Source organism: Pararge aegeria, chromosome 4, assembly GCF_905163445.1.
Source record: "Pararge aegeria chromosome 4, ilParAegt1.1, whole genome shotgun sequence".
NCBI lineage: Eukaryota > Metazoa > Arthropoda > Insecta > Lepidoptera > Nymphalidae > Pararge > Pararge aegeria.
This window is the reverse complement of record NC_053183.1, coordinates 13,667,081-13,691,468: the sequence shown is the minus strand read 5'-3', so window position 1 is coordinate 13,691,468 and position 24,388 is coordinate 13,667,081. Positions and strand designations below refer to the sequence as shown.

General features: G+C 35.3%; 2 protein-coding genes across 5 annotated transcripts in view; both read left to right on the top strand.

The window, feature by feature from the left end:
• Window positions 1-897, top strand: part of LOC120623536 (inter-alpha-trypsin inhibitor heavy chain H3-like) — a 41,287-nt gene extending 40,390 nt beyond the window's left edge. The window contains exon 29 of the mRNA XM_039889590.1: window positions 766-897. Within this exon, the coding sequence (XP_039745524.1) occupies window positions 766-814 (49 nt within the window). The 3' untranslated portion in view covers window positions 815-897. The remainder of the gene's footprint in view (window positions 1-765) is intronic.
• Window positions 849-22,007, top strand: LOC120623445 (inter-alpha-trypsin inhibitor heavy chain H4-like). 4 transcript variants are annotated; one of them, XM_039889476.1, is made up of 21 exons: window positions 849-909; window positions 4,119-4,259; window positions 6,310-6,506; window positions 7,762-7,872; window positions 7,944-8,197; window positions 9,017-9,120; window positions 9,747-9,887; window positions 10,575-10,775; window positions 11,362-11,473; window positions 12,056-12,160; window positions 13,037-13,174; window positions 13,698-13,864; window positions 14,122-14,265; window positions 14,980-15,165; window positions 15,907-16,003; window positions 16,464-16,529; window positions 17,290-17,343; window positions 17,443-17,685; window positions 18,544-18,689; window positions 19,731-19,909; window positions 21,852-22,007. In XM_039889476.1, the coding sequence occupies exons 1-21, from the start codon at window positions 907-909 to the stop codon at window positions 21,892-21,894; spliced, it is 2,832 nt and encodes a 943-aa protein (XP_039745410.1). In that variant the 5' UTR covers window positions 849-906; the 3' UTR covers window positions 21,895-22,007. The 4 variants fall into 4 exon arrangements, with proteins under 4 accessions (XP_039745410.1, XP_039745409.1, XP_039745412.1 ...); XM_039889475.1 differs by having other exon boundaries at window positions 19,728-19,909; XM_039889477.1 differs by lacking the exon at window positions 849-909 and adding an exon at window positions 3,188-3,281 and having other exon boundaries at window positions 19,728-19,909.
• The last annotated feature ends 2,381 nt before the right edge of the window (window positions 22,008-24,388 follow it).

The following is a 24,388-nucleotide window of genomic DNA, read 5'->3' as shown; positions in this document are numbered from 1 at the left end:
AATTGTTAAGGCTATTCTTTATAAGCCCGGTTTCATGTTTCCCAGTGTTTTTAGAGTTCGTTACCTAAACTGATAAGGTTTTTTATCCCCCCATTGTCTCTACTGAAGCTTACAACCCATGTTCACTTCCAGAAAAACTGTAGAAAGATGGATTTCTCCAATTTGGAAGACACTCCATTTATCATACTTCGTACATGTTAACATGTTTCTTTTTAAATTCACAACTAGATAACTTACAGTGACCTAGTGCGACACATCCCGGTTTACATCCACAGAACTATAAAATACTTTATTTTTATCACTCTTCTGTCAATCATTTGTTTGAAGAACCTTTTAAAATTTAATTTATATCGATGATTCGTACATATGTGCTTAGTTCAACATATTCTGGTAAACATATAAGTATTATATGGTTTGTTGTGATTTAAAGACATGTTTCACGCTTTTGATTTTTTTGGACAGAATAAGAAGTGAAAATTCTAAAGAATCGATTATTTGAAACTCGATGAGAAGAATATACGCCACGATAAAGAAAGAAAAAACGATAAAAAAGAAAAACATAAATGTATGGGAGAGATAACACATTATTTTTCCTATTAAAGTTATAAAATTTTAAAGCTAGCTAAAAAATTATAAACCTTAAAGTTTTTCTAATACTTCCGATACTCTATATCCATCTCAATTTACTAGCCTACTTTTCAGAAATACCACTTCTGCCGTGTGTGTGAAGAATTAATTTCACAGGTTTATTTTTTTATTTTTTAGCTATGCCGGCATTTGCTGCCCAAGAAATCACGTCGATGTCATTTTCTAAAACACCGATCAAGAGCGTGGTGTGCGAGAAACCGGGGCGCTTGAACAAGCTAAAATTAGCATTAAAACCGATGGACACACGGACAGGCGACCATGGTAAAACTATCGGAATTCCTTTTTGACCGCGGCAAAACGTAGATAATTATTAATTAAATCAAATAATATGTTTCCCTATTATGATTTCGTGAAATAATAATGTTTTGTTAGGATCTAGGAATAAAAATACTTTCGGCATTCTTTTTTTTAAAACTACTTACTTACAGTGACAGATGATATTCAATCAATATGTTCTTCTCTTTCCTTATGTAAATCTCTATTGGTAATAAAAAAACAACTTAGCAAAAGGTTTCTGATAAGTTGTCTCCGAATTTTTACCTTTGCCAAGCATAGAATGTAGCTTTCTATACGTGAAAAAGGTCGATCCATTACATCTATACGAAAAGAAAATCATTCTTTCAGCGTTTTTATATAAGTATAGAAATGACGCCATCAAATGGTAATCAATAGAAAGGTTTCACGACATACATAATCATATAACTATTATCTTATATACATATACTATTGGTTACTCAGCAGGGTATAACGTCGGTCATAAAAATCATATTTGGCTCTTTGTGGTTTTTAATTAGCTTCTAAGTTATAATTATAATATTTTGGTAAATATTCTGCGACAATAATTGTAAGTTACAATAACTTTTTGTGAATAATGAAAATATAATACTCTTGTAATTACTAATTTTAGTTTTATTCTTTCAAAACAAACCTTAAGGATGGATTTAGATTAACCTGCAAGATGTTTTCTTTTGTTATTGTTTGAAACTTTGCACAAATCCAACCCTGATTTAATAAATACAATATTTTGTGTCCTCTTTCACCAAACGAGTAACTACTGGACCATTTAAAATATTTGACATTGCCTATATCGTGATAAAAGCAATTATAATAATATATATAAATCAAATGAAGCGGTGATATCCTAGCGGTTAGGACCGTGTTCATTCCGCGGCCTCTAACTTTTCAGAGTTATGTGCATTTTTTTTTTATTTTATCCAAAAAAAAACGCACATAATAATAAATCGTTGGAGGAAACCTGCATGTCTGAGAGTTTTGCATAAAATTGCCACAGGTGTGTGGGGTCTACCAATCGGCATTTTGAAGGCCAGCGTTGTGGACTGTGGTCTACACCCTTTTCATTCAAATTGGAGACCCGTGCCCTGTAGTGGTCCGATAATGGGTTGTTAAAGATGATGTTATTGGATAGAAGCAGGCGTTACTTTGCAGAATTCCATGATATACAATGAAAGTAAAGCTTAATTTGCTATGCTCCACGAAAAGAAGGAGAACCTGTATAGTGTAATTTATAATTTCTTCAATCTTTATACTCCACACCTCAGGAGATTTTAAATAATTGTACAGATTTTCCTTTTATTCGCGGATATCAAGCTTGATTTTTATTTTGAATGATCATGATGATGTACCTAAATCAATAAATATATTCGTAATAACGTATTGACGTCATATAAACTTATAGTTGAATTTGTAGAGCGGCTCTTAAACTAGGCACTATCATAAAAATAAAATTGCCGGTATTATTATATCCACTATTCGTTTAAGGATGGTACTCACCGGGAGTATTCGCTTCGCAAACTTCGTGTTGTAAGCCTTTGTATAGCCAACTGTAGTCGTAGTACAAGATTTGCTCGTCCGCAATCTAGGAGTCGTTTGCACATATCAAATTCGATACGTCAAAGTAAAATGGACCTATGTCCATCGTCGTAGAGTCGCAAATTTTGTACCTCCGATTCTTGTTTCACAAACGTGTCAGCAGCCTGAGCTAAAGAACTGTAGGCAAATTTAAGCTTTACCGAAATGCGAATAAGATCCATTTTACTCCGGTTTTGAAGTATTTCCATACTCGAAAAGACTCTTCGATTGCCAGCGAGCAAATCTTACTAAGGCTACAGGTTCATTTGCGAATCAAACAATGTTATAAAATAATATTGGAATAGAACTTATCTTAATTTACATATATTTACTCTTCAATTAATTGATATAACAAAAGGATTAAATCCTTTTTTCATAGCAATTACTTAACATCCGAACAATATTATTTAAATTAAGTTAGTTTCAATATCTTTTAAGAAATGTATAGTTACAAAGCAAAAAGGCTTCCCATCCCATTGCAATGCCCCGACGCGACGGGGGTCAAGTTTAGATCTCACGCATTCTTTCGCGATTCTTTTTGCTGCACTTTTGGAATGTGCTTTTCGTACCTCACAAAATATTTATGTTTTTGTCGATGCAATAATTAACAAATGTGTTTGCAAAGCGAATGCCCCCGGTGAGTACCATCCATTACGCTGTGCAACCGGTTTACTGAGAACACCTGTATTAAAGACTTAATAAGGTTTTTCCTTATACTGGCATTGGGTGTCTCATATGTGTCTTCTACTGAGCCGAAATCGCAGGTGAGTATGATCATATTTATAAAATTTTGATCTTATTGCACTGGGTAACTTTTATCTCAGCCTTTAGAAAGATCCGTAGCTGTCTTCGGATTTTGCTTCGAAAATTTAACATCATCTCAGCCCCTATCACTCAGTAATCTTCAATGAGTCTTCAATGTTATCGTCGATTCCGCTGTAAAGAAAACAAAATTGTCGTCATCTTCATCAGGACTTCCACTTCCGGGCAAAGGTCTTTTGTAGGGAGTTGAAATACCACAGTCTTATGCTGCTAGGTTCCAGCGGTTCGCTCCGATTCGCTTGATATAATCTGCCCACCTCGTATTCGTGTCTTCAAAACATTTACGGACGCGAGGTCACCATTCCACCACCCTTGGATGCCAACGTCAAAATAAAATTTTAACGAAATTAAAAACTGGAATAATGAAAATTATTAGGGTATCATAGAAAACATTTTTAATTAAGGAGGCGTGTTTAGGGGAAATTACAGTTTGAACTTTAGCATATGCAGATACGTTATTATGTTATTTGCGTGTGTGTTCGTCTGTAGACAATAAATTATTAAAGAAGCCATTTGTTTGTCCTTACTTCACGCCCTAACCAAGCTACTAATGAACTTGATTTTGGTATAGAGTTAGTTGAAAGGACCGAGAGTAACATAGGCTACTTTATATCCTAGGAAAAAAATCGGTTCACCGTAAACCCGTAATAAATGCAGACAACTAGAAAAAGACTAAGTTGCGCGGTCCGGCCAAACTGTTATATTTTTACTATGATTCGATTGTATGAACCAAATTTTCGCTTAAAATAATATTCATATTATAAACTTTTCACATTTAGGTGAGCGTCATGAAGCGTCGATGGATTGGGGCTGTGATATGTGCCAATATATTGCTGTTTGGTGTACACTCAGCATCTGTTGGATTCCCAAACATTCCAAATAAAGACGATTTAAGTGTAGTCGGAGTCAGTATATACAATGTAAGTACCTACCTGTTAACGACGAAGAAAACCCCAATCTTGACATATTGAAATTATTTCGTCAACACCTCGATACCCTTTGTCCTTTATTCGGTCCTGGAGAGATACCAGCGTTCCACCGTTTCTAGCAGTAGTACCAATTCTAAGTAAAAATGTTTGCATTTAGAATGATAAACAGATGGATATAAATACTCATAATTAGACACTGAACCGAACCGGGAGCATGATAGGAAGAATATCACCCTGGGTATCATCATCTTGACGGCCGATTGGCGCAGTTTGCAGCGACCCTGCTTTCTGAGTCCAAGCCCGTGGGTTCGATTCCCACTACTCGAAAATGTTTGTGTGATGAGCATGAATGTTTTTCAGTAGCCGAGTGTTTATATGTATATTCTAAGTATTTATGTATATTATTCATAAAAATATTCATCAGTCATCTTAGTACCCATAATACAAGCTACTCTTACTTTGGGGCGAGATGGCAATGTGTGTATTGTCGTAGTATATTTATTTATTTATTTAAATCAACCCATTGCCGGCGCACTACAGAGCACACGGGTCTACCCCCCTACATTGAGAAGGGCCTAGGCCGTTGTCCACCACGCTGGCCCAGTGCGAATTGGTGGACACCCCCGCACCTGACTTAGGCGCGTTGAGCACTTTTTTGATGAATAAACATCATGGAACACGCGTCATCGTCACCGAACGCTTTTCATGAGCTATATGTATACTGTATAAAATATGTACATACAATTAGTTTCACTTTTATCGGCAGTCCCCAAAAACTGCCCGCGTTTTTTTTTTATTAACTAACGTTTATTAATCATATAAATCGATATAATCGGGAATATTTAATACATTGTAACATGGTGTTAATATAAAGCAGGTAGCGCAACCTTTAAAAACAGGATTACTCGAGAAATACTGCACTATAGAATGTAAACAAGATTTAAATTTAACTTCAACCGGTAATCATCAATGCGTACGTAATTACTTACAAGTTCAAAAGAGGAAAAACAATTTGTACTAGTTTAAATGCAATGGAAATTAAGAATATGTTTTCCTTAACAAATATAATAATACTGTTAAGCACAAACTATGTGACTAACAATTAAAATTAATTAAGTGGTTAAAGGCGGCGATAGCCCAGTTGGTAGGAGCTTTGCTTCACTTTCGGGGAGCCAAGTCCGAATCCCAGCACCCACCTCTAACTTGTCTAAGTTATGTGTACGTTTTAAGTACCCAATTAAAATATCACTTGCTTCAATGGTGAGCGAAATGTCATGAGGAAACCTTCATGACTTAGAGTTCTCAATAATGTTCTCAAAGGTGTATGGCGTCCACAAATCCGCACTGGGCGGACTATGGCCTTGACCCCTTGTCATTGCGGGAGGAGACCAGTGCCTTATATTGGGCCTGTAATGGGTGGATATGACGAAGTGGTTAGGGTTTCGACCTCCATTTCGTGGGAACTGAGTTCGATCCCTCGCACGGACTTCTAACTTTCTGGATTTATGTTATCTTATGTCCTTAATTTAAGCAATTAAAATTCAAATTGCTCTAACGGTGAAGGAAATCATCGTGAGCAAACCTACACGCCTCAGTATTCCCATAATATTCTCAAATTCTCAAAGTGGTAGGTCTACCACTCCGGTCTAGACCAGCATGGACTTGAACCCTTCTTAATGTCAGAGGAGACACGTGCCCTGTCGTTGGCCGGTAATGAGTTAATAATGCTAACCGACAGTCCTCTATCCAGAGCATGCATGGAGGTAAATGAAACACCGACACATTTAAGCTCCGATGTAGAGGAGTAGCAGAGCATTGCGCAGCATACCTTGGCTCCCACGCAGCAACTTCTTAAAGCACTTAGGTTCCTGGGTGGCCTGCTAAGCTTCTAAAGTGGCTGGCTGGAGTGACCCAGCGGGGAGCCGTACCAGTGGCACTACGTACAGCGGAAGGTTCCGGCCGACCAAGTACAAAGACAAGTCCAGTAGAAAGAAGAAGAGTTGACAATGATGGTGATGATGACTAACAATTTATCCCGCAGCCTATCGACGATGACATAACAGATGACGATCCGACTGCGCCCATGAAGATGACGCATATGCGCGTTCGCTCCGAGATCGCTATGCGCTACGTTCGCACGGCCATCATATGCAACGTGCACAACCCCCGTAGGAAATCGCAAGAAGCCACCTTCAATCTACTGCTACCTGACACCGCTTTTATCAGTGGATTCACTATGTGAGTACTATAATTCAAAGATAGGTACACCCGTAGCACCATCGCAAATGCCCTGCATCATCAACAGCGAGATAAATATCTCATTCCTAGCAGTGACGTGCATTAAGGGTTATGCAGATGATATAAAATGAAGAAAGTCTCCAGTACGAGTTATAAATAAGGGTAGGCTTTTAATAACTCTTACAATGCCTATCCTCAAGTTTTTTATAACTCGTACTGGAGGGTTTCCTCATTTTGTATCATGCACGCCATTGATTCCTAGAGACGTCAAACTTCATCATCATCATATCATCATCATCATCTCCCACAGTGAAAAGGTTTTAGGCCGTAGTCCACCACGCTGGATTGGAGGACTTCACGTCAAACTGTATGCTGCGTTTCATTATTAAATAACCTAGCCGCTGGCCGCTTTCTTCGTCCGCGTTTATTAAGTTTTTTTTTTAATAATTAAATTTTTTCTGGGATAAAAAGTACTGTGAGGGCGTTGGAAGTACTTACACTTATAACACGACTTTTTTCGCAGTCGTTTGCAGTTCTTGCTGTTCGACTAAGGAATTCTCTTCCACACAATATCCTCGAGTGTGTTCAAGTCGAAGCCGAAGCACTATCTGGCTTCTCTATATTATTAGTTTATTAGTACATATCTTTCATTCAGTATTTCTTATATTATTGTATGTAATTATACATTATAGTTTACATTTGGTATATATATTATATCTGTGCATATCTATGAATTGTATGTCTTCGTTTCTTTAAGTACCTACTCAGCTCTTCTCTTCATTTCTCATATTTTTGGGCTTCTGGCACAAATCTCTTTAGAGATAAGTTGTCCTTTCGAACGTACTGTCCTTATTTTCTTTTTTTTGTTGATTAATAAATAAATAAAGTCCTTTATATTACTCTCCGGTTTTCAACGACCAATTCAAGTTGATTGGTTGCTAAGTTTGGGCGTACACGCAAGACAAACAAACACACTTTCGCATTTATAACATTAGTTAGGATTTAGATGTTAAGAAAAATAAACTTTATATTATATTTAATATATTTTAAGTAGTAGAACTTTTTGTGACAGAACTCGTCCGGGAAAGTACAACCGCCACGGCGCCATGCAGATAAGTGTGACATCGTGATCCTTGCATGCACTGCAAAGATTTAGTCTTTCTCTGTTTATATTATAGGCGATGGTGGTTTTTTTCTTACCATCAGGTGGGCTATCTACTTGGTCTATTATAACTATCAAAATAAAATGTTTAAGGACGCTCGGTAAAGAAACCTACGACGCATACGTGAAAGAGAAAGAAGTAGCTAAACAAATATACGACGATGCGGTTAAACAAGGAACTTCTGCGGCCCACGTTGCTACTACGTAAGTATATAATTATCTTCTGTTTATTTTATCGATGCTTAAAATTAAACTATGTGACTATACAAACTCAGAGCTCGTGACTCCAACCAATTCACGATAAAATTCAACGTGGAAGGCAGGACTAATGCAACGTACCGCTTGAGGTATGAAGAAATGTTGGTTCGTCGAAATGGCGTCTACAACCATGCTATCAATCTGCACCCTGGGACGCTTGTGCCAAAAATGGACGTCGTTGTACACATAAAGGAATCACAAAAGATATCTGTACTGAGAGTGCCAGAATTAAGGACTGGAAACGAAATTGATGCGACGGAGAAAGATGCACGTGAGTCCTATTTTACATTATCTTAGTTATTTTTACTTCATCAAAATCCACGGTCCTGAGCCGTTTTTCAGCGGCTCATAACGACTAGTTTGTTGATGTTGTCTATCCACCTTGTTGATGGCCGACCCACGCTGCGTTTACGGCAGGGAGTTGCTGTTCCAGCACATTAGCAGTTATCCATAAATACTAATAACTAATTTATAGCAAGTTACTGAATTATTATCAAATAATTAATTTGCTATAATCCGAAAAGTGCAAGAAATCTGTACGATGCAATTGATAAACTTCTCCACAACATTTGTTGGTGCCAAGTAGATTTTTTTATCACAAAAAATACTAAATAGGAACTCTGTTTAACGTTTAGTTTTATAATATCTTAACTAGGAGAGTGTACTTAACTTGTAATTATTACATTTTACATGGCACCGACTTAAGAATGTTCAAAGTCGGTTTTTTTTTGTCTATTTTAGAAACATACAGAAAGAAATTCTCTTTTTACTTTATTTATTCTAACTTACATTTTTCTGTACATAAAAGAGATTATATAAAACACATATAAAAGAGATAGGCATTTTATACGTCAAAATAATCACCTTAGTGATATAATAATAAGTAGGTACTTGAAGTAAATTGCTGAGTGCAGCAGTAAGTGCTAATAGGTACAGCTATGTTTTTATGGCGATATTTACCTTAATTTTTTTTGAATAATTATATTATACCTACCGATATTTTCTCTAATTGTACCTACATAAAACACTCCATTAGAACTATAAAAAAATATTTTTTACTGTACTTGAATTCGAAGTCATAAAATTACAGAAAATACAAAGGCAGTGATTAAAAGAGGCAATAACGAGCGAGAAGCTACAATTACTTTCACTCCTGATCTAGCAGAACAAAAGAGACTTGCTGAAATATATGCGGTAAGTAGATTTTGGACTATAAATTTTTCACTTATTTCTCAGTTCAACTCTTCAATAATCATCGTTTAAAAAGATAAGCGGGCCACTGAAGGGAACGGAAATTCGTATCAGGGTTTTTATGAAAAAAAATGTAGGTACACATTATTTTTAAAAACGAACGTTTACCGACTCCAACAAGAATTCCCTATTATCTATTATTTATTATTTACTAGCTGATACCTGCAACTTCGATCGCGTGGATTAAGGTTTCTATTCCCGCGGAAACTCTCTTATTTCCCGGGATAAAAGGTAGGCTATGTTCTTTTCCATGTCAAAGGCTATATGCATGCCAAATTTTATCCAAATCCGTTCAGCCGTTTTTGCGGGATTGAGTAACAAACATCCACACTTACACTTTTATAATATTATTAAATAGGATTTATATCCTTGGTATAGGTACTTACAGCTAACCAAAGCGTAGACTAAGTCATTACATATTTAAGAAGTACATAAAAGAAAACAAACTCGCTTCCATAACTCTCTTATTTTACATTAACTTTATGTTAGTATGAAATCAGTATTAGGTAGTGATTATATTATAACAGAAAGATTTTGTTCAAAAATAATAAGATTTTGGTCCCTTTTAGGAAAAAAGTATGCGATCAGCCGATCCTGATTTTTTTAGCATTGGTTACGATAGCGGAGAAGAAGTAAACAAGAATGAGGGCCTATTGGGCCAGTTCATAGTACAGTATGACGTGGATCAGCCAAAGAATGGAGAAATATTAGTAAGTTACTTTTTTACACTTTACAGTTATTTTTAAATATTTTTCCATCATAACCTGAAATAGCATAAAGTTAATAGAGGTAAGTATTTAATGTCCATTTATCTTACTAGCGCATTTTTTTAAATATGCAAAATCCTCTGCAAACAAACGGTTTGGTGTTTCTGAGACCTTGAAACCAAATGATGAGAAAAATTATACCTATAATGAGAATGACACCTATTTATACGTTTCCTTCCGGACCTGAAATATAAAATTTTTATAATCTATTTATTTAAGTAACTTGTATAGGTCATGAAGGTTCATTCCAGTCCCTTTGTTATATGAACCTCCTAAAACCTCTTTAAAAATAAATCTTAAACTACTAGAATTTGACGAAATAGCTCACTAACAAATCCAAAATAATTAATCGCAGAAAAACTCAAAGTAATATAAAGCTTATTAAGCCATAGTAGTAAGTAGATCGAATTGTGAATTTCAGTTTTTAAACAAGCGCGGATTTACCATGGATTTTTTTTATTGTTCTTGGCCTCCGTTTTAATCTAATGTTTTATCTGTATTTTGAATGAGTGACAAAAATACGCACTAACATACACTCTTACGCCTTTATAATATCAATAATAGCTTAGTTGAAGCATTCTTTCAACGGTCGAACTATACTGATGAATAATGAAACTATAAATATTTCAGGTGAATGACGGCTATTTTGTACACTTCTTTGCTCCGAAATCCCTACCGCCCCTGAGCAAATACGCGGTATTTGTTCTAGATACGTCCGGATCTATGGGAGGGAACAAGATATCTCAACTGAAAAAAGCGATGAATACAATTCTCTCCGACCTCAACCAGAGAGACTACTTTAGCATCATTGAATTCAATTCACGTGTCACAGTAATGCCATTTTTTTTCTATTCATGCAAAATACTGTTGCCGCGTTTTTAAGACGTCCACGTTCATTACAGCCATCTTGAATTTCAAATTTGTCATAGTGCTGTATTCTACACACAGCGGCGCATATTTAGCGGAACACAAAAAAAAGGTTTGATATCAGTGTCATATAAGGTTGCTGGCTGGTTTATAACAAAAGAAGTGTAGTAAGTAGATTTTAAAATCAAACCATATTTTTTTAATTATGGACCTTTTTTTGTCTGCTAAATATGCCGGTGTGTATATTAGTGAAGCCCTTTTATTTGATACCCATATTGAGGGAGTTGTAAAAAAATATCCGCCATTTTCAAAACCAAAAGTTTTTCAGCGTCATGTATACTGAAATAACTAATTACCATAAAACTCACTTTCCAACTTTTATTACATATAGGTATTACTCAATATTAATTGATCTTAATTCTATCGTCTTATCCTTAACAGAAAATGAGACTTGTTCTACGTCTTAGCATGAATAAATATGACATTTTTGACACTCAAATTGCTAAAATACAATTTGCCGTGGAAGCTTATATAAAATCCTTAACTGTAGGTTCACACCTTGAAAGAAGCTAAAGATAAGAAAAAGATTCAGCATGTAATTGCTTCACCTGAAAATATAGCGGCAGGAAAAAACATAGTATCCAGATTCCGACCTTCTGGAGGTAATTAACTTGAGTTATGTTCTCACTTACTGTAGACGTTGTAGTTCGACCTTAATTAATTTTTATTTTTATTTAAAACATTATTAAGGTTTTATTGTCAAATACTATACTTTTTTAAATTACTGATTTCGTCAAAGCTACACGACAAATTTTTCTGTTTAAAAAAAAAATATAATCCAAAATATGATTAAGTATATGTGCGTATGTGTGTCAAATACATGGTGGTGTGTAAATTTTATTTTTATTGATTCAATGTATGTATAAGGATAATTACATACTTCTCTATATAAACTACCAATTTTCGTAAAAGGAGCACAAAGTTTTTTCTATACATAATTATATATGGATAATGGAGAATCTGCCATATTTTCCGTTCTTTTACTCGATTTAAGTTTCTTAGTTATCAAAGTAAAACAAGTTTTTCACACATTAGGGATAACTATAGTGCGAGTTAATATTATATTTAAGAAAATTTAAATTACTCCGTATCTGGAATAGAATATATGACTATCCGAGTGCTTTTGAAGATTTCAAATAAATTCAGATGAACATCTCAAAACTTGTAATTTTTTCTTCAAATAGGTACCAATATTCTTCATGCTCTAGAGCAGGCTATGAATCTTATCCAAAACGTAGTTCATCGACAAAATCTCTCACATTATATAAACGGAACAGAAACTAAAGGAAGTAAGTATGAAATTATACAATGTACTTAATATTCTTTATCAGCAATTAACATCAAGCTTAATTTGCTACATTCCGCGAGAAGCAGGAGACTCTGTACGATGTAATTTATAATTTTTTCAATCTTTAACATCCACACCAAACCAATCTTGTGCTATGTATTCTCTACGCACGCTTCGCTCCGATGCCAGAACGTTCTCATGAGATGTTGACGTTAAAATAAACAATTGCTCACCAACTTATAAACATTGTTCATTAAAAAGTCCTCAATAAAGTGCATTGTACATATTTTCCTGCTTTTGGCGGAGTATAACAAATTGAGCTAAATGATTTATTAAATACCAGCTGTTGCCCGCGACTTCGTCTGCGTTTGATTTTTTTTTTTGATGTGGCATTGAGTTGAAGATCTAAAAAAAATAAAGTATGTAGTATCGCTAAGCCTTCAATGAGGGGTTTGCTGCTGTCCGCTGAGGAGTTCTGTCCTCTATCTCCAACCACAGTTTGGGCAAAATAAGACACATATTATAACCTCTATAATACAAAAATAATTATTTCAATCGGTTATAATTTGTCGGAGTTATGGTGTAAAATCGTCAAACACTCATCCCCTCACCCAAAGGACCCGAGATTAATGTCGGAATAAAAAGTATCCTATATTACTTCTAACACTTCCAAGAATATGTGTACAAAGTTTCATGAGGATCGGTTAAGTAGTTTTTGCTTGAAAGCGTAACAAACAAACTTACATTGACATTTATAATATTAGTAGGGATCATGGAATTCCGCAAAGTAACGCCTGCTTCTATTCAATATCTTATGTCAGTACTCGAAATAAAGTAAACTTAAAGAAGAAAGTATTCAAATTAGAATCTTTTACAGATGAGTTGGAGCCCATTATTATCTTTTTGACGGACGGTGACCCAACCGTGGCAGAAACTAATACGGATCGTATTATAACTTACCTGTCCGAGAAAAACTCTGGCGAGAAACAAGCACCTTTGTTCTCACTTGCATTTGGTAAATTTTCAATATAATTACTATAAGTTTGACTTTTCGGCGGACTTGAAAAAAATGGAATATTTGTTATGTTATAAACCTATATTGTTTTTTTAATCGATTACATTGCCAATTATAAACCGATCAGGATGATTCTTCTTTTTTAGGTAGGTACGTTATACCTCAGAGGTGGTTCCAATTTTAATTTGTTGGTGGTGTTCTGTAGAAATCGAGGGAACTCTTCTAATATTATAAGCACACCTGAGCCAAATGAGTTTTTTTTTCATGTGCATCTTATTTTAAAAAATTGCAGTGCATCTTATTTTTGTTTCCGAGCGCAGAAATACTTGAACATCGGAGTAAAATATTTGCGGTGTGTCTCAAATATTCTTACAATCTGCTGGAGCTTTTGACAGAACGTTCGTAAATAAAAAAAAACAAGACCAGAATTTGCGACTCTAAATTTACTTTGACGATACAGAGTTTGTTGTACGAAAACTCGATTGCGTGCGAGCAAATATTGTACTAAGGCTAATATAAACAGGCAATGACGCGGACCGCGTTTTCCTGCGCAAGCTTTCTCTCCGTAATGACGGATTCATGCGGCCAATCTACGAGGCAGCTGACGCGGCGCTACAGCTCCACAACTTCTACCGGGAGGTGTCCTCACCGCTCCTCTCAAACGTCAGATTTCTCTACCCTCGCCGACAGGTATTCTTAATTTCTGCCAACATTAGCGTACAAAACAAATAATTCCTTTGTACGATATGTTTCTGACGAATTGTGAAAAAACTTACGATGACCGAGCGAAAAGTAAACCGAAATCTTAAACGGATAGGCACGCACGATTCAGGCTTGCCTAGTGTGGTTTCCATCAGAAACCTATTAATATATAATATTTATGTTCAAATTGTTAACTGTTAATAAAGATTTTTTCAATGTATTGATAATGTGTTTAAAATTTTCAGATAAAAGAAGGGTCGCTCAGCAGTAGCACGTTCCGTACGATCAACGAAGGCTCCGAAGTGGCAGTAGTAGGCAGGATCGCTGAGAATGTAAATGAAATCACGCCACAAGTTCTTGGTTTAAGAAGCGACGGAGATGGTGGAAGGGTGAATACAAATATATAAATAAATAAATATTCTACGACAATACACACATCGCCATCTAGTCCCTAAGTAAGCGTAGCTTGTGTTATGGGTACTAAGGTGACTGATGAATACTTTTATGAATAATATACGTAAATAATACAGATAAACATCCAAAACATTCTAGTTCTTCACACATACATTTCGCAGTTGTGTGTATCGAGCCCACAAACTTGGGATCAGAAAACAGGGTCACTGCCCATTGCACCAATCGGCCGTCGACGTTACTTATATCAATAACGTATTAACAATTTACAGCGTTTGCAAATGAACTCCTCCGGAAATGCTTAACCGATGCTTATGAAATTTTGTGTGTAGGTAAGAGAGTTGGACTTGGTTTACCCTAAGTAGTAAGGGTGATCCAACCAAATTTTTTTGGTCCAAATTTAAATTTTTTTCAAAAAAAGAAAAATAGTTAAAAATTAATTGAAATAAATATAAATATGTATATGATTGAGCATTCATAAATATTTTTGATAACCCCAAATATGAAGAAACGATTTTGAATTTGTTTGAAAGGTGATTTAGGCCAGGAGTGTTCTTAGCAGCTGTTTGATTAAAAACGGTCCAAGATGGCCGCCATAAAATGGCGGATTACATACAGAACTCCCTCAATAGGGGTAAAAATTTACTGCATCGGGGGTTTTTCAAATTTTTAATTGCATTTCTTGTTTATAGAAACTTTACGAGATCAATCCCAAAGTGCCGGTGACTCGTGAGAAGAACGATTACTTGCCCCTGGAACGGCTCTGGGCATATCTCACTATTAAGCAGCTGTTGGACAAAAGCGACGCCGGAGATGATAGCCTCAGCGACGGCAAGTCAGACAGCCCCGAGCAGAAGGCTCTCTCCATAGCATTACAGGTTATGAGCTACAACGATAAAATATATCATCATGATGATGATGATGATATATTTTATCGTTGTCCAAGTGTATTTATCACTAATTATTCATTTATATTTTAATATTTATTACTGCAACGTACATATAAAGTGTACGTCTATGTAGTTTGTTTTTATATTATTTATACATAAAAAAGAAAATAAAATATTATAAGGATATAATAAAAACACATCTATGTAAAGAAAACTATTCCTTGTGTTTGTTTTAATTTATTTTGTATCACTCATGCGGGGAAAGTAGTATCTTGACGCTCGCTGTTGCGGTTGAAAAAGAACCGTTTGCCCATTTTAAAATTTGAGTGCGACAAGAATAATTTTAAAATGGACAAACGGTTCTTTTTCAACCGCAACAGCGAGCGTCAAGATACTTTCCCCGCATGAGTAATACAAAATAGTATGTGCGACATCGATTACCCACTCAAGCGAGTGACCGCACTCGCTTCTCTCGTGCGTTCAACTTCGCTTTCGTGGGCAATCGACAACTTGTCGCACTAGTTGCACAATATACTATTATCACACTTGCTTTTTTATATTTTCTAAATATATTTTACACTAAAGAGTAATAAAATGATTGTTTACATTATAAGACGAATTAGAGAAAATGGAGCGTATATGGACAAACTGCTACATGCTTGCTACGGATTGCCGTATTATTCGAAAATTGTATTAGAATTTTATAGATTTGTGATTTTCTACTTTTAGTACTCGTTCGTTACACCCCTTACGTCGCTTGTGGTAGTCAAGCTGAACAAAACCGATGTTGTGGATGCTGTAAATGTCGAGTCCGTTGACGAACCAAGTGAGTTAATATTATGTAGCCTTAGTATAAGATAGCAATCGTGGAGTCGCTTTCGAGTTTTAAACTCTGTACCTTCAAAGTAAAATGGCTCTAATGACACACTTTTCAGAGTCATAAATCCTGTATTCTTGTCTTGTAAACTTTCTGTCACGAGCCCGAGCTAATGATGAACATTAATGTTTTTCAGTGAGGGTGTTTATATGTATATTATAAGTATTTATATATATTATTCATCAGTTATCTTAGTACCCATAACACAAGCTATTTGGATTAGGCGCTTATTTTGGGGACTAGAGGGCGATGTGTTTATTGTCGTAATAAAATACAGTATTTTATTTATATTTAAACTATTACTGAATTTTAAGAAGTCGTAAAACAATTTTTTTTTAAAAACATTGGATTTTTTTATTTAAACCTGTATATAAATATATGGGTAATAAAAAAGCATTTAATTTTATAGGTTTCATGCCGTATAGATGTGCACCGAGTTCGCTAATGCACAAAACCTATACAGGCGTTGCTTCTGGTAAGTATATTTTAACTGCTTCGTTGGCCACTGGACATAATATTTTAACCATTAGCATGTTAGTATGGATCACGAGGTCCTGAATTCGATTCTCAATCCGCCGGCTAATTATAAGATAGACCAAGCGCTTGGGAATCTGATATAAGTATAGGTTGTAAGGTGTTAGGACTTCGGCTCACTTTCGAGGAGACCCTGTTTGAACCGTGGCACCCACCTCGTAAGTTTTCGAAGTTATGTGCATTTTAAGTAATTTATCTCTTGCTTCAAAGCTGAAGGAAACATCGTGACGAAACCTTAATCCTTATGTATAATTCTCACGCATGAGAGTTATACATAATGTTCTCAGAGGTATGTGGAGTCCACCTAATCCGCACTGGGTCAGCGTGATGGACTACGGCCATTACCCCTTCTCATTGTGGGAGGAGATCCGTGCGCAGTAGTGGGCTGGTAATGGGTTGATATGATAATGATACCTATAAAAACACATGTATACGAAATGGGTATAGTATGATTTAAACATCCAGTCCTGACAGGTATAACAAAATCACCATCATCAATCCATTGATTGCTAGTTCAGGGGAGAGATAGAATGGTACTTGGTGGGATTCGAACTCCAAAAGTGAAATCGAGCTCGTAGTAGCACGTAGCTCGAACTGGGTTATCACCGCTTACAATAATAAATTACATTCTAATATTAATACGTATAATAAGTATTAATTATTTGTGATAATGCGAATATTATATGGAATTATTGTTACAGGTGCCGGGCTTAGCGTGTCCTCAAAAGATGGACCTGTACTGTTTGTTCAGACAGGTAAATTTTTTAATACATTGTTTCACTTAAACATGGCACCGAAACAGTTTAATAACTGTTCTTAGCGTAGAGCGTATTCTTTATTGTTAATTTTTACAGCGCGACGTTTAACAATAAACGGCTATGGCGGTGGTTCCGGAGGATCTAGCAGTGGTTCTGGAGCGAATAAAGAACCTCTTAACATTAGTGGAGGCAATATTGGGCACGGAGGCGGTGGCGGTGGCGGAGGCGGAGGCGGAGGCGGGGGCGGAGGTGGAGGTGGAGGCGGAGGCGGGGGCGGAGGCGGAGGCGGGGGCGGAGGCGGGGGCGGAGGCGGAGGTATTGGTGGTATTTTTAAAGAAAGTAAGTGTTGAGTTCCTTTACATTAATTATATGAAAACATTAATCAAACTCCCTGGCGTCTGTACTATGGTCACAGTAGGTATATATATTGCGGCAGTATAGAAACTATACCCGATTGTTGTAATAATTACTGAAGCCTCTTGGAGTGTTAGGGTTGTCATTGTAAATTATGTAAAATAAAAAATAAATGGTATCTCAGCTTAGGTAATGAGATCATTTTGGATTCATTCATTTTTCATGATCAAAGGATGCCAACGAAAAACAGCTAGCGAGCATTACAGTAGTCGCCTGTGATGAGTAACATCCGATAACTCACCGTGGTAATAAACCCATAATGTTAAATTGACTATTTGACATGGCAGCCATCTTGGATATCTTAAATATCTCTTATAGTTACATGAGAAGCTGAGAGCCCTTAGTAGTTTATATCACTAAACACTACTGACTACTTAACGTCACAGTGGTCCTAAAAGGGTTCCTTTTATACAATTTTATTACCTACGGAATCCAAAAACATAGAAATATCTTGTTACGAATAATAAATTCACCGTACAAAAAAAATGAAGCTTAATTTGCTATGCTCGGCTAAAAGCAGGATAATCAGTACGGTGGATATTGTTGTTTTAAGAATTAGTTATTGTAAAGTCAACATCTACTGATGATGCTCCGGTGTCGGAGCGAAAAGTTTGTAGAGAGTACATTGTCGAAGATTTGTTTGGTGTGGAGACTGGGATATAAAGATTGAAGACATTACAAATTACACCCTACAGATTCTCCTGCTTTTCGTGGATCATGGATTTCCCCAAAGTAATGCCGGCTTCTATCCAAAAAGTACTTTATTTCGTTTTGCTTATTTAGCTTGGGCAGCAAAGAAACCTAATGAAGAAAAAGTTCAAGCTAAAGACTTTGAATGGACTTCGTTGCTAAACGGAAAGGGCAATGATTCTCTTGTCTTTAAAGTAAATGGTACTGAAGTCATCCTTAAACTCACGAAAGATGTGAATGTAAGTACTCAAAGTAATTAGAAATATAGATAAGTATCTACATAACTCGAAGAATTTTACTACGACTAAAATAACGTTTAACTTTTGAAAGTAATCCGAAGTGGCATTTCCCATACAAAAATATAAATAAGGATTTTTCGGTTTATTATAAACCTACCTACCAACCTTATACTAATGCTACGCGCTATCTGACAAACTACCTAAGTATTACAGCAAATAAAAAAAACAAAAATCTTAATATTATTGTTTTAACAGGCTTTTTCATCATCATTATTGACACACAATACCGTCCGACTTTAGAGCAAGGGTATCCTGTCAGAATAAGAAGGGCGTAGAAATTTGTCCATCACACTCGAGAAGCGGAAATTGGTGCTAACTTGCCTTTAAGAATATCATGAAGAATTCTCAGGCATTTAGGTTTCTTAGCGATGTTTCCTTTCATCGTTAAAGCTCCGTTTAATATCAGCTTCAATGTCACAATAATACGGAATAGTAATATAAGACGGCCGATTAGCGAAGTGGGCAATTACCCTGCTTTAGTTTAATGCCTTAGGTTCAATTTCCACAGCTGGAAAATGTTTGTGTGATAAACGTGAATATTTTCACTGTGTTAATCTGTATTATATCACCTATTCATAAATTATTCATCACTGATCTTTCGGAGAAGTTCCTTTTCGCACGAATCGCAGATTTCTCTTATAATTATTGCTCCTAAAAATAAATTAGCCGAGCGAGGAATTAATGATTTTTTTAGTTAGTATCTTAATTTTTTCGTACACTGCCTTGTTTATGAGATTACTAAGAATCACGAGCTCCCTAAACCTGATTTGTCCCCGGGTCGGCTAGCTAGAAATTCACTGGACTATCCCCAAGTTTGCTTTGATCATGTGAGTATGTTGTAGAACAAATTAAGCTGTAGTTTTCATTTACCATCGCTGCCATGTGACAATGATTATTTACTTCTATAGTTCGATATACAGTTACTGAAGTGAACTGATAATGTTTCCCTTTTCTATTTTTATATTTAGTCTGTTTCAGCAGATACCAAAATCGAAAGGAGGAGATACCGAGTGTTTCAACAGCCTACCGTTGACGGCTAAAGCAGTGGTTGCAACGAATAAGGGGCCCGGTAGTGTCTGTGTGTACATCAAGCGGTGCGCCGCCGCGCGAAATATCACCGCAAACGTATACCGTACCAGCTTCTGCTTCGTCAATGATGGGTAATAACTGAGTTATTCAATCTTATGTTATGGCAACACTATCCAAAAATAAATACACACATTCTTTGCGCACAAAGATAATATATATTGTAAACATAAATACAAGAAAAATAAAAATGCGCAAAGGCGGTCTTATCGCTTTAAGCGATCTCCTCCAGACATCCCATTATGAAAGAAGAAAATGATTATGGAAACGGGATAGTGCAATTTTTTAAAAATATGTCATAACATAAACTACGTCAACTATATATAACAATAATACATAAATAGCTAATACAAATACAAATAAAATAGAAATAAATACATACAATATAAATATATATACAGAACAAATATATAACTTTACTAACTGTTGCCCGCGACTTCGTCTGCGTTTGATTTTGTTTTTTGATGTGGCATTAAATTTAGTTGTCGATCTAAAAAAAATTAAGATTTAGTATCGCTAAGCTTTAAATGAGGGGTTTTGCTGCTGTCCACTAAGGAGTTCTATTCTCTATCTCCAACCACAGTTTGGGCAAAATTAAACACATATTATAACCTCTATAGTACAAAAATAATTATTTAAATCGGTTATAATTTGTCGGAGTTATGGTGTAAAATCTTCAAACACTCATCCCCTCTCCCAAAGGAACCGAGCTTAATGTCGGAATAAAAAGTATTCTATATTACTTCTAACACTTCCAAGTTTTTGCGTGAAAGCGTAACAAACAAACTTACATTCACATTTATAATATTAGTAGGGATGACTACGTAGATAAATAATATTCTTTTAAATGACTTTTGAAGATGCAAAATATTTAGTACCTAGTAGAGATTGTTGTGACAGAGCTCGGCCGGTGAAGTACTATCGCCATGCTTATTTCTGCCGCTTAGCATTTTTGCAATGCTGTATTCCGGTCTGAAATTGTCTATGCCTCAAATTGCCATGACACAGGGCGGCAAATTGTAGTATGTACTCCTTGCATGCCTTGTGAAGTGTTGCTCTGTTATAGCCGATGGTTTTAGTTCAGGAGGGCTTGGAATTGGAAATTGGAAAACCCAAAAGTGCACGCCTCATAATCACATTCATTACAATAAAATTGAGATTATTTGTAAATAATAATTAAACTACATCTAATAATACCGTGAAATGTAATAGGCTTCTATTCCTCAAAATGTTGTACGAAAGATTATGTATCTTTTTAATAGATATTAAAGGTGCCCAAAAATGGGTACCAAATTAAAGATTTTGAAATCAACTTTCGTGGTTAATTTTTTTTTTAAATATAATTTAAAAATGTATCCAATTTTAATTACAAGTTTACAGCATTGGTTCGTGTAATAAGTATTAAGATTCCGATTGTTTGCTTAAAAACTTTTTTTGCATTATATTACACCATTTATATAGATAGCCTCGGGCAAAAATATAATGCATTAAAATCTTATTCTTTGTTGTGGAGACTATATATATATATATATATATAATAATTCTACTACCAAGCGGTTGAATTAAAAATCTATACTTATAAAAAAACTGTAACGGGAAGATTTATGTACATTTAGTATATTTTGAAAATTTTGGCCGGGGGATGCTTTATAATTGATACGGAGTTCAAAACAGATTTTTATTTAATTTTTGTCTGTCTATCTGTCTGTCTCTCCGGGCATCATGTGAAAACTACTGAATGGATTTAAATAAAATTTGGTATAGTGGTAGCGATATTCGGGGTCAACATATTGGATACTTTTTATCCCGATAATCTCCGGGAAATGGGTAGAAAGTTTTTCTAAGATATTAAAACGGATAGTAACCGATTTGATGCAGACGAAGTTGCGCGAGTATTCAATAAAGTATGAAATGAAATTGCGGTTTCTTAACATATGATATAATTATGCTTATCCTTGGTAATAAACCCTGTAAACTTATACTATAAAGTACTTTCACATATTGTGTCTCCTTCAGCTATGCTGGGGTCTGCTGTCCAAGGAGTGAAGTTGACAAGTAGAATACTTCGAAGACTGCGATCACCTGTTGATTTTAACAATGCATTTGTAATTATCATCATAAAATCAAAAAAGCTAATACGGTAAATAACTGTATGCACTGATAAAATAAAAAATGTTTAGCTCTATATTTTTAATTTTATTTTCCTGTAACCTACTCTCACACACCAATGATCCAATAATCGGACAGCAGCAGCAGATCAGCAAAATCCTACAGGGTGGTATAATCTGCCCAAAACTCTTTACTGCTGTTTTAAAAAGAAGACTGAAACGGAAACTTAGCACATTTATGATACTACCGAATTTACGTCAAATTCTACAATTCTAAAAGTGGTTAAGCTGATTTTGATGATGATTTTGGTCTTACACCTATTATTGTAACTTGACGGCCGATTGGCGCAGTGGGTAGCGACCCTACTTTCTGAGCCCAAGGCGTGTGTGATGAACTTGAATTTTCTCGGTGCTGGGTTGGATGCAGATAACCTTCGTATTATAAGTATTTTATTCATCAAAATATTCATTTATGTCATACCATCGTAACATACGCTTACTTTTGAGCTAGATGGCGATGTGTGGGTTTTCGTTGTATATTTATTTATTAAATAATAAAACATTAATTTATTACAATGAATTCGAAAGTAAGTTTGCTTGTTTGTCCTTCTGCAAAGCAGCAATACAACAGTAAAGATACAGAACAGTACCTATTACAGTAGAAGAAGAAAACTTTGGATATATGCAAAGAGAAGCCAAACTATTGCTTCCAAGATTAGTCTTGCAAGTTAAGAGTGCAGTAGTCGAAAAAAACGCAAAAAAGGGTGGGTAATTAAACCTTACCATAATATTATAAATGCGAAAGTAGGTTTATTTGTTTGATTGTCCTCCCTTTACGCCCTAACTAAGCAACCAATCGTCTCGATTTTTGAAAGAGAGTTAGTTGAAAGGATGGAAAGTAATACAGGCGTCTCCTGCGATGGCGTGCACGATACCATATTTAGCCCCAAAGTAAGCATAGCTCCGTTATGGGTTCTAAGATAACTGATGAATATTTTTATGAATAAATAAATATACTACAATACACACATCGCCTTCTAATCCGAAAGTAAGCAAAGCTTGCGCTATGGGTTCTAAGATAATACTGATGAATATTTTTATGAATAACATACATACTCGTATATACTTTTAATATACAGATTTAAGAAACAGAACATGTGAACATGTTTAAGAAACATACAGTGTCTGGGCACTGAAAAACATTCATGCCCATCACAAAAACATTTTCTAGTTTTGGGAATCGAGGGACTCAGGAAACAGGGTCGCTGCCCACATATTTTTACACTTACACTAACGCTTTGCTTGGTGAAAATAATCCTATGAAAGGATCGGTGCAAAGCCAAATAGAGGTAACAATTATACAAGCATTGTATGCTTGTATAATTGTTACCAAATAAACTAGCAGACCCACTTAAGTATTTAAAATATTAGTTAGTATGGCTTGAATTAGGATAATAAGCAGGTCATAAGCATAGTATATTGTTGGAGCACGTGGGGACTTGGAATAATACTATATTTCACTTTTACATTTGACATATAAATCATAGTTTCCCCCTACAACTACTTGATACAGAATGAATGCTTGAGAAGGTAATGCTTCTACTTTTATACGGCTCAGGTTACAGCTACCGTTAACAATGTTGACAACTAAACGAACCAATAATAATATTTTACGATATTAGTTTCCGGTAAGTTATTTCACAAAATATATTGTTATTTTTCTATTTGGAAAACATTAAATATTTAGATAAGTATTATTACAAATTATATTTTATATTTATTACGCAACATAGTACTATTAAAGCGATTATATATTAATAAATCTTGTAGTGACGTCACAGCATGTTTATGGCGTAGCGTAGGTATCAGCCATAGGTTGTGATCAACCGCTTAAATAATAATTATTCATAGCTCAAAGCTCGTACATAATGTAGCGCTACTCAAAGGATTTAAATGCAAGTCAATGGTCATCATCATCATTATGACTCATTACCGGCCCACAACAGGGCATAGGTATCATATCAGAATGAGAAGGATGCTAAATGCGTTTTACTAGACTTCGCACGCCTTTGAGATATATAATGGAAAACTTTCAAAGCATGCAGGCTACCTCACTATATTTTCCTTCACCGTTAAAGCTAGTGATATTTTAAATTCTAAATTTTATCGTTTTAAAAAAAAAAATTGCTTAAATTTAAAAATTTACATAACTGCGTAAAATTAGGTGATCAAACTCGGTCACGAAAGGAAAGCCGAAGCTCTAACCACTAAGCTATCACCGCTTCAATTGACTAGTCAATGGTCAGTAAATAAAAAAAACAAGTTACATAATATTTATGATACCTACTTAATAATAATGATAACATTTTACAATATTTTATTTTAAGACTGTTGCTGGTAGTCTTGACCTTTAATGGCCTTGTTCGTATTTTCCTTATAATCGAA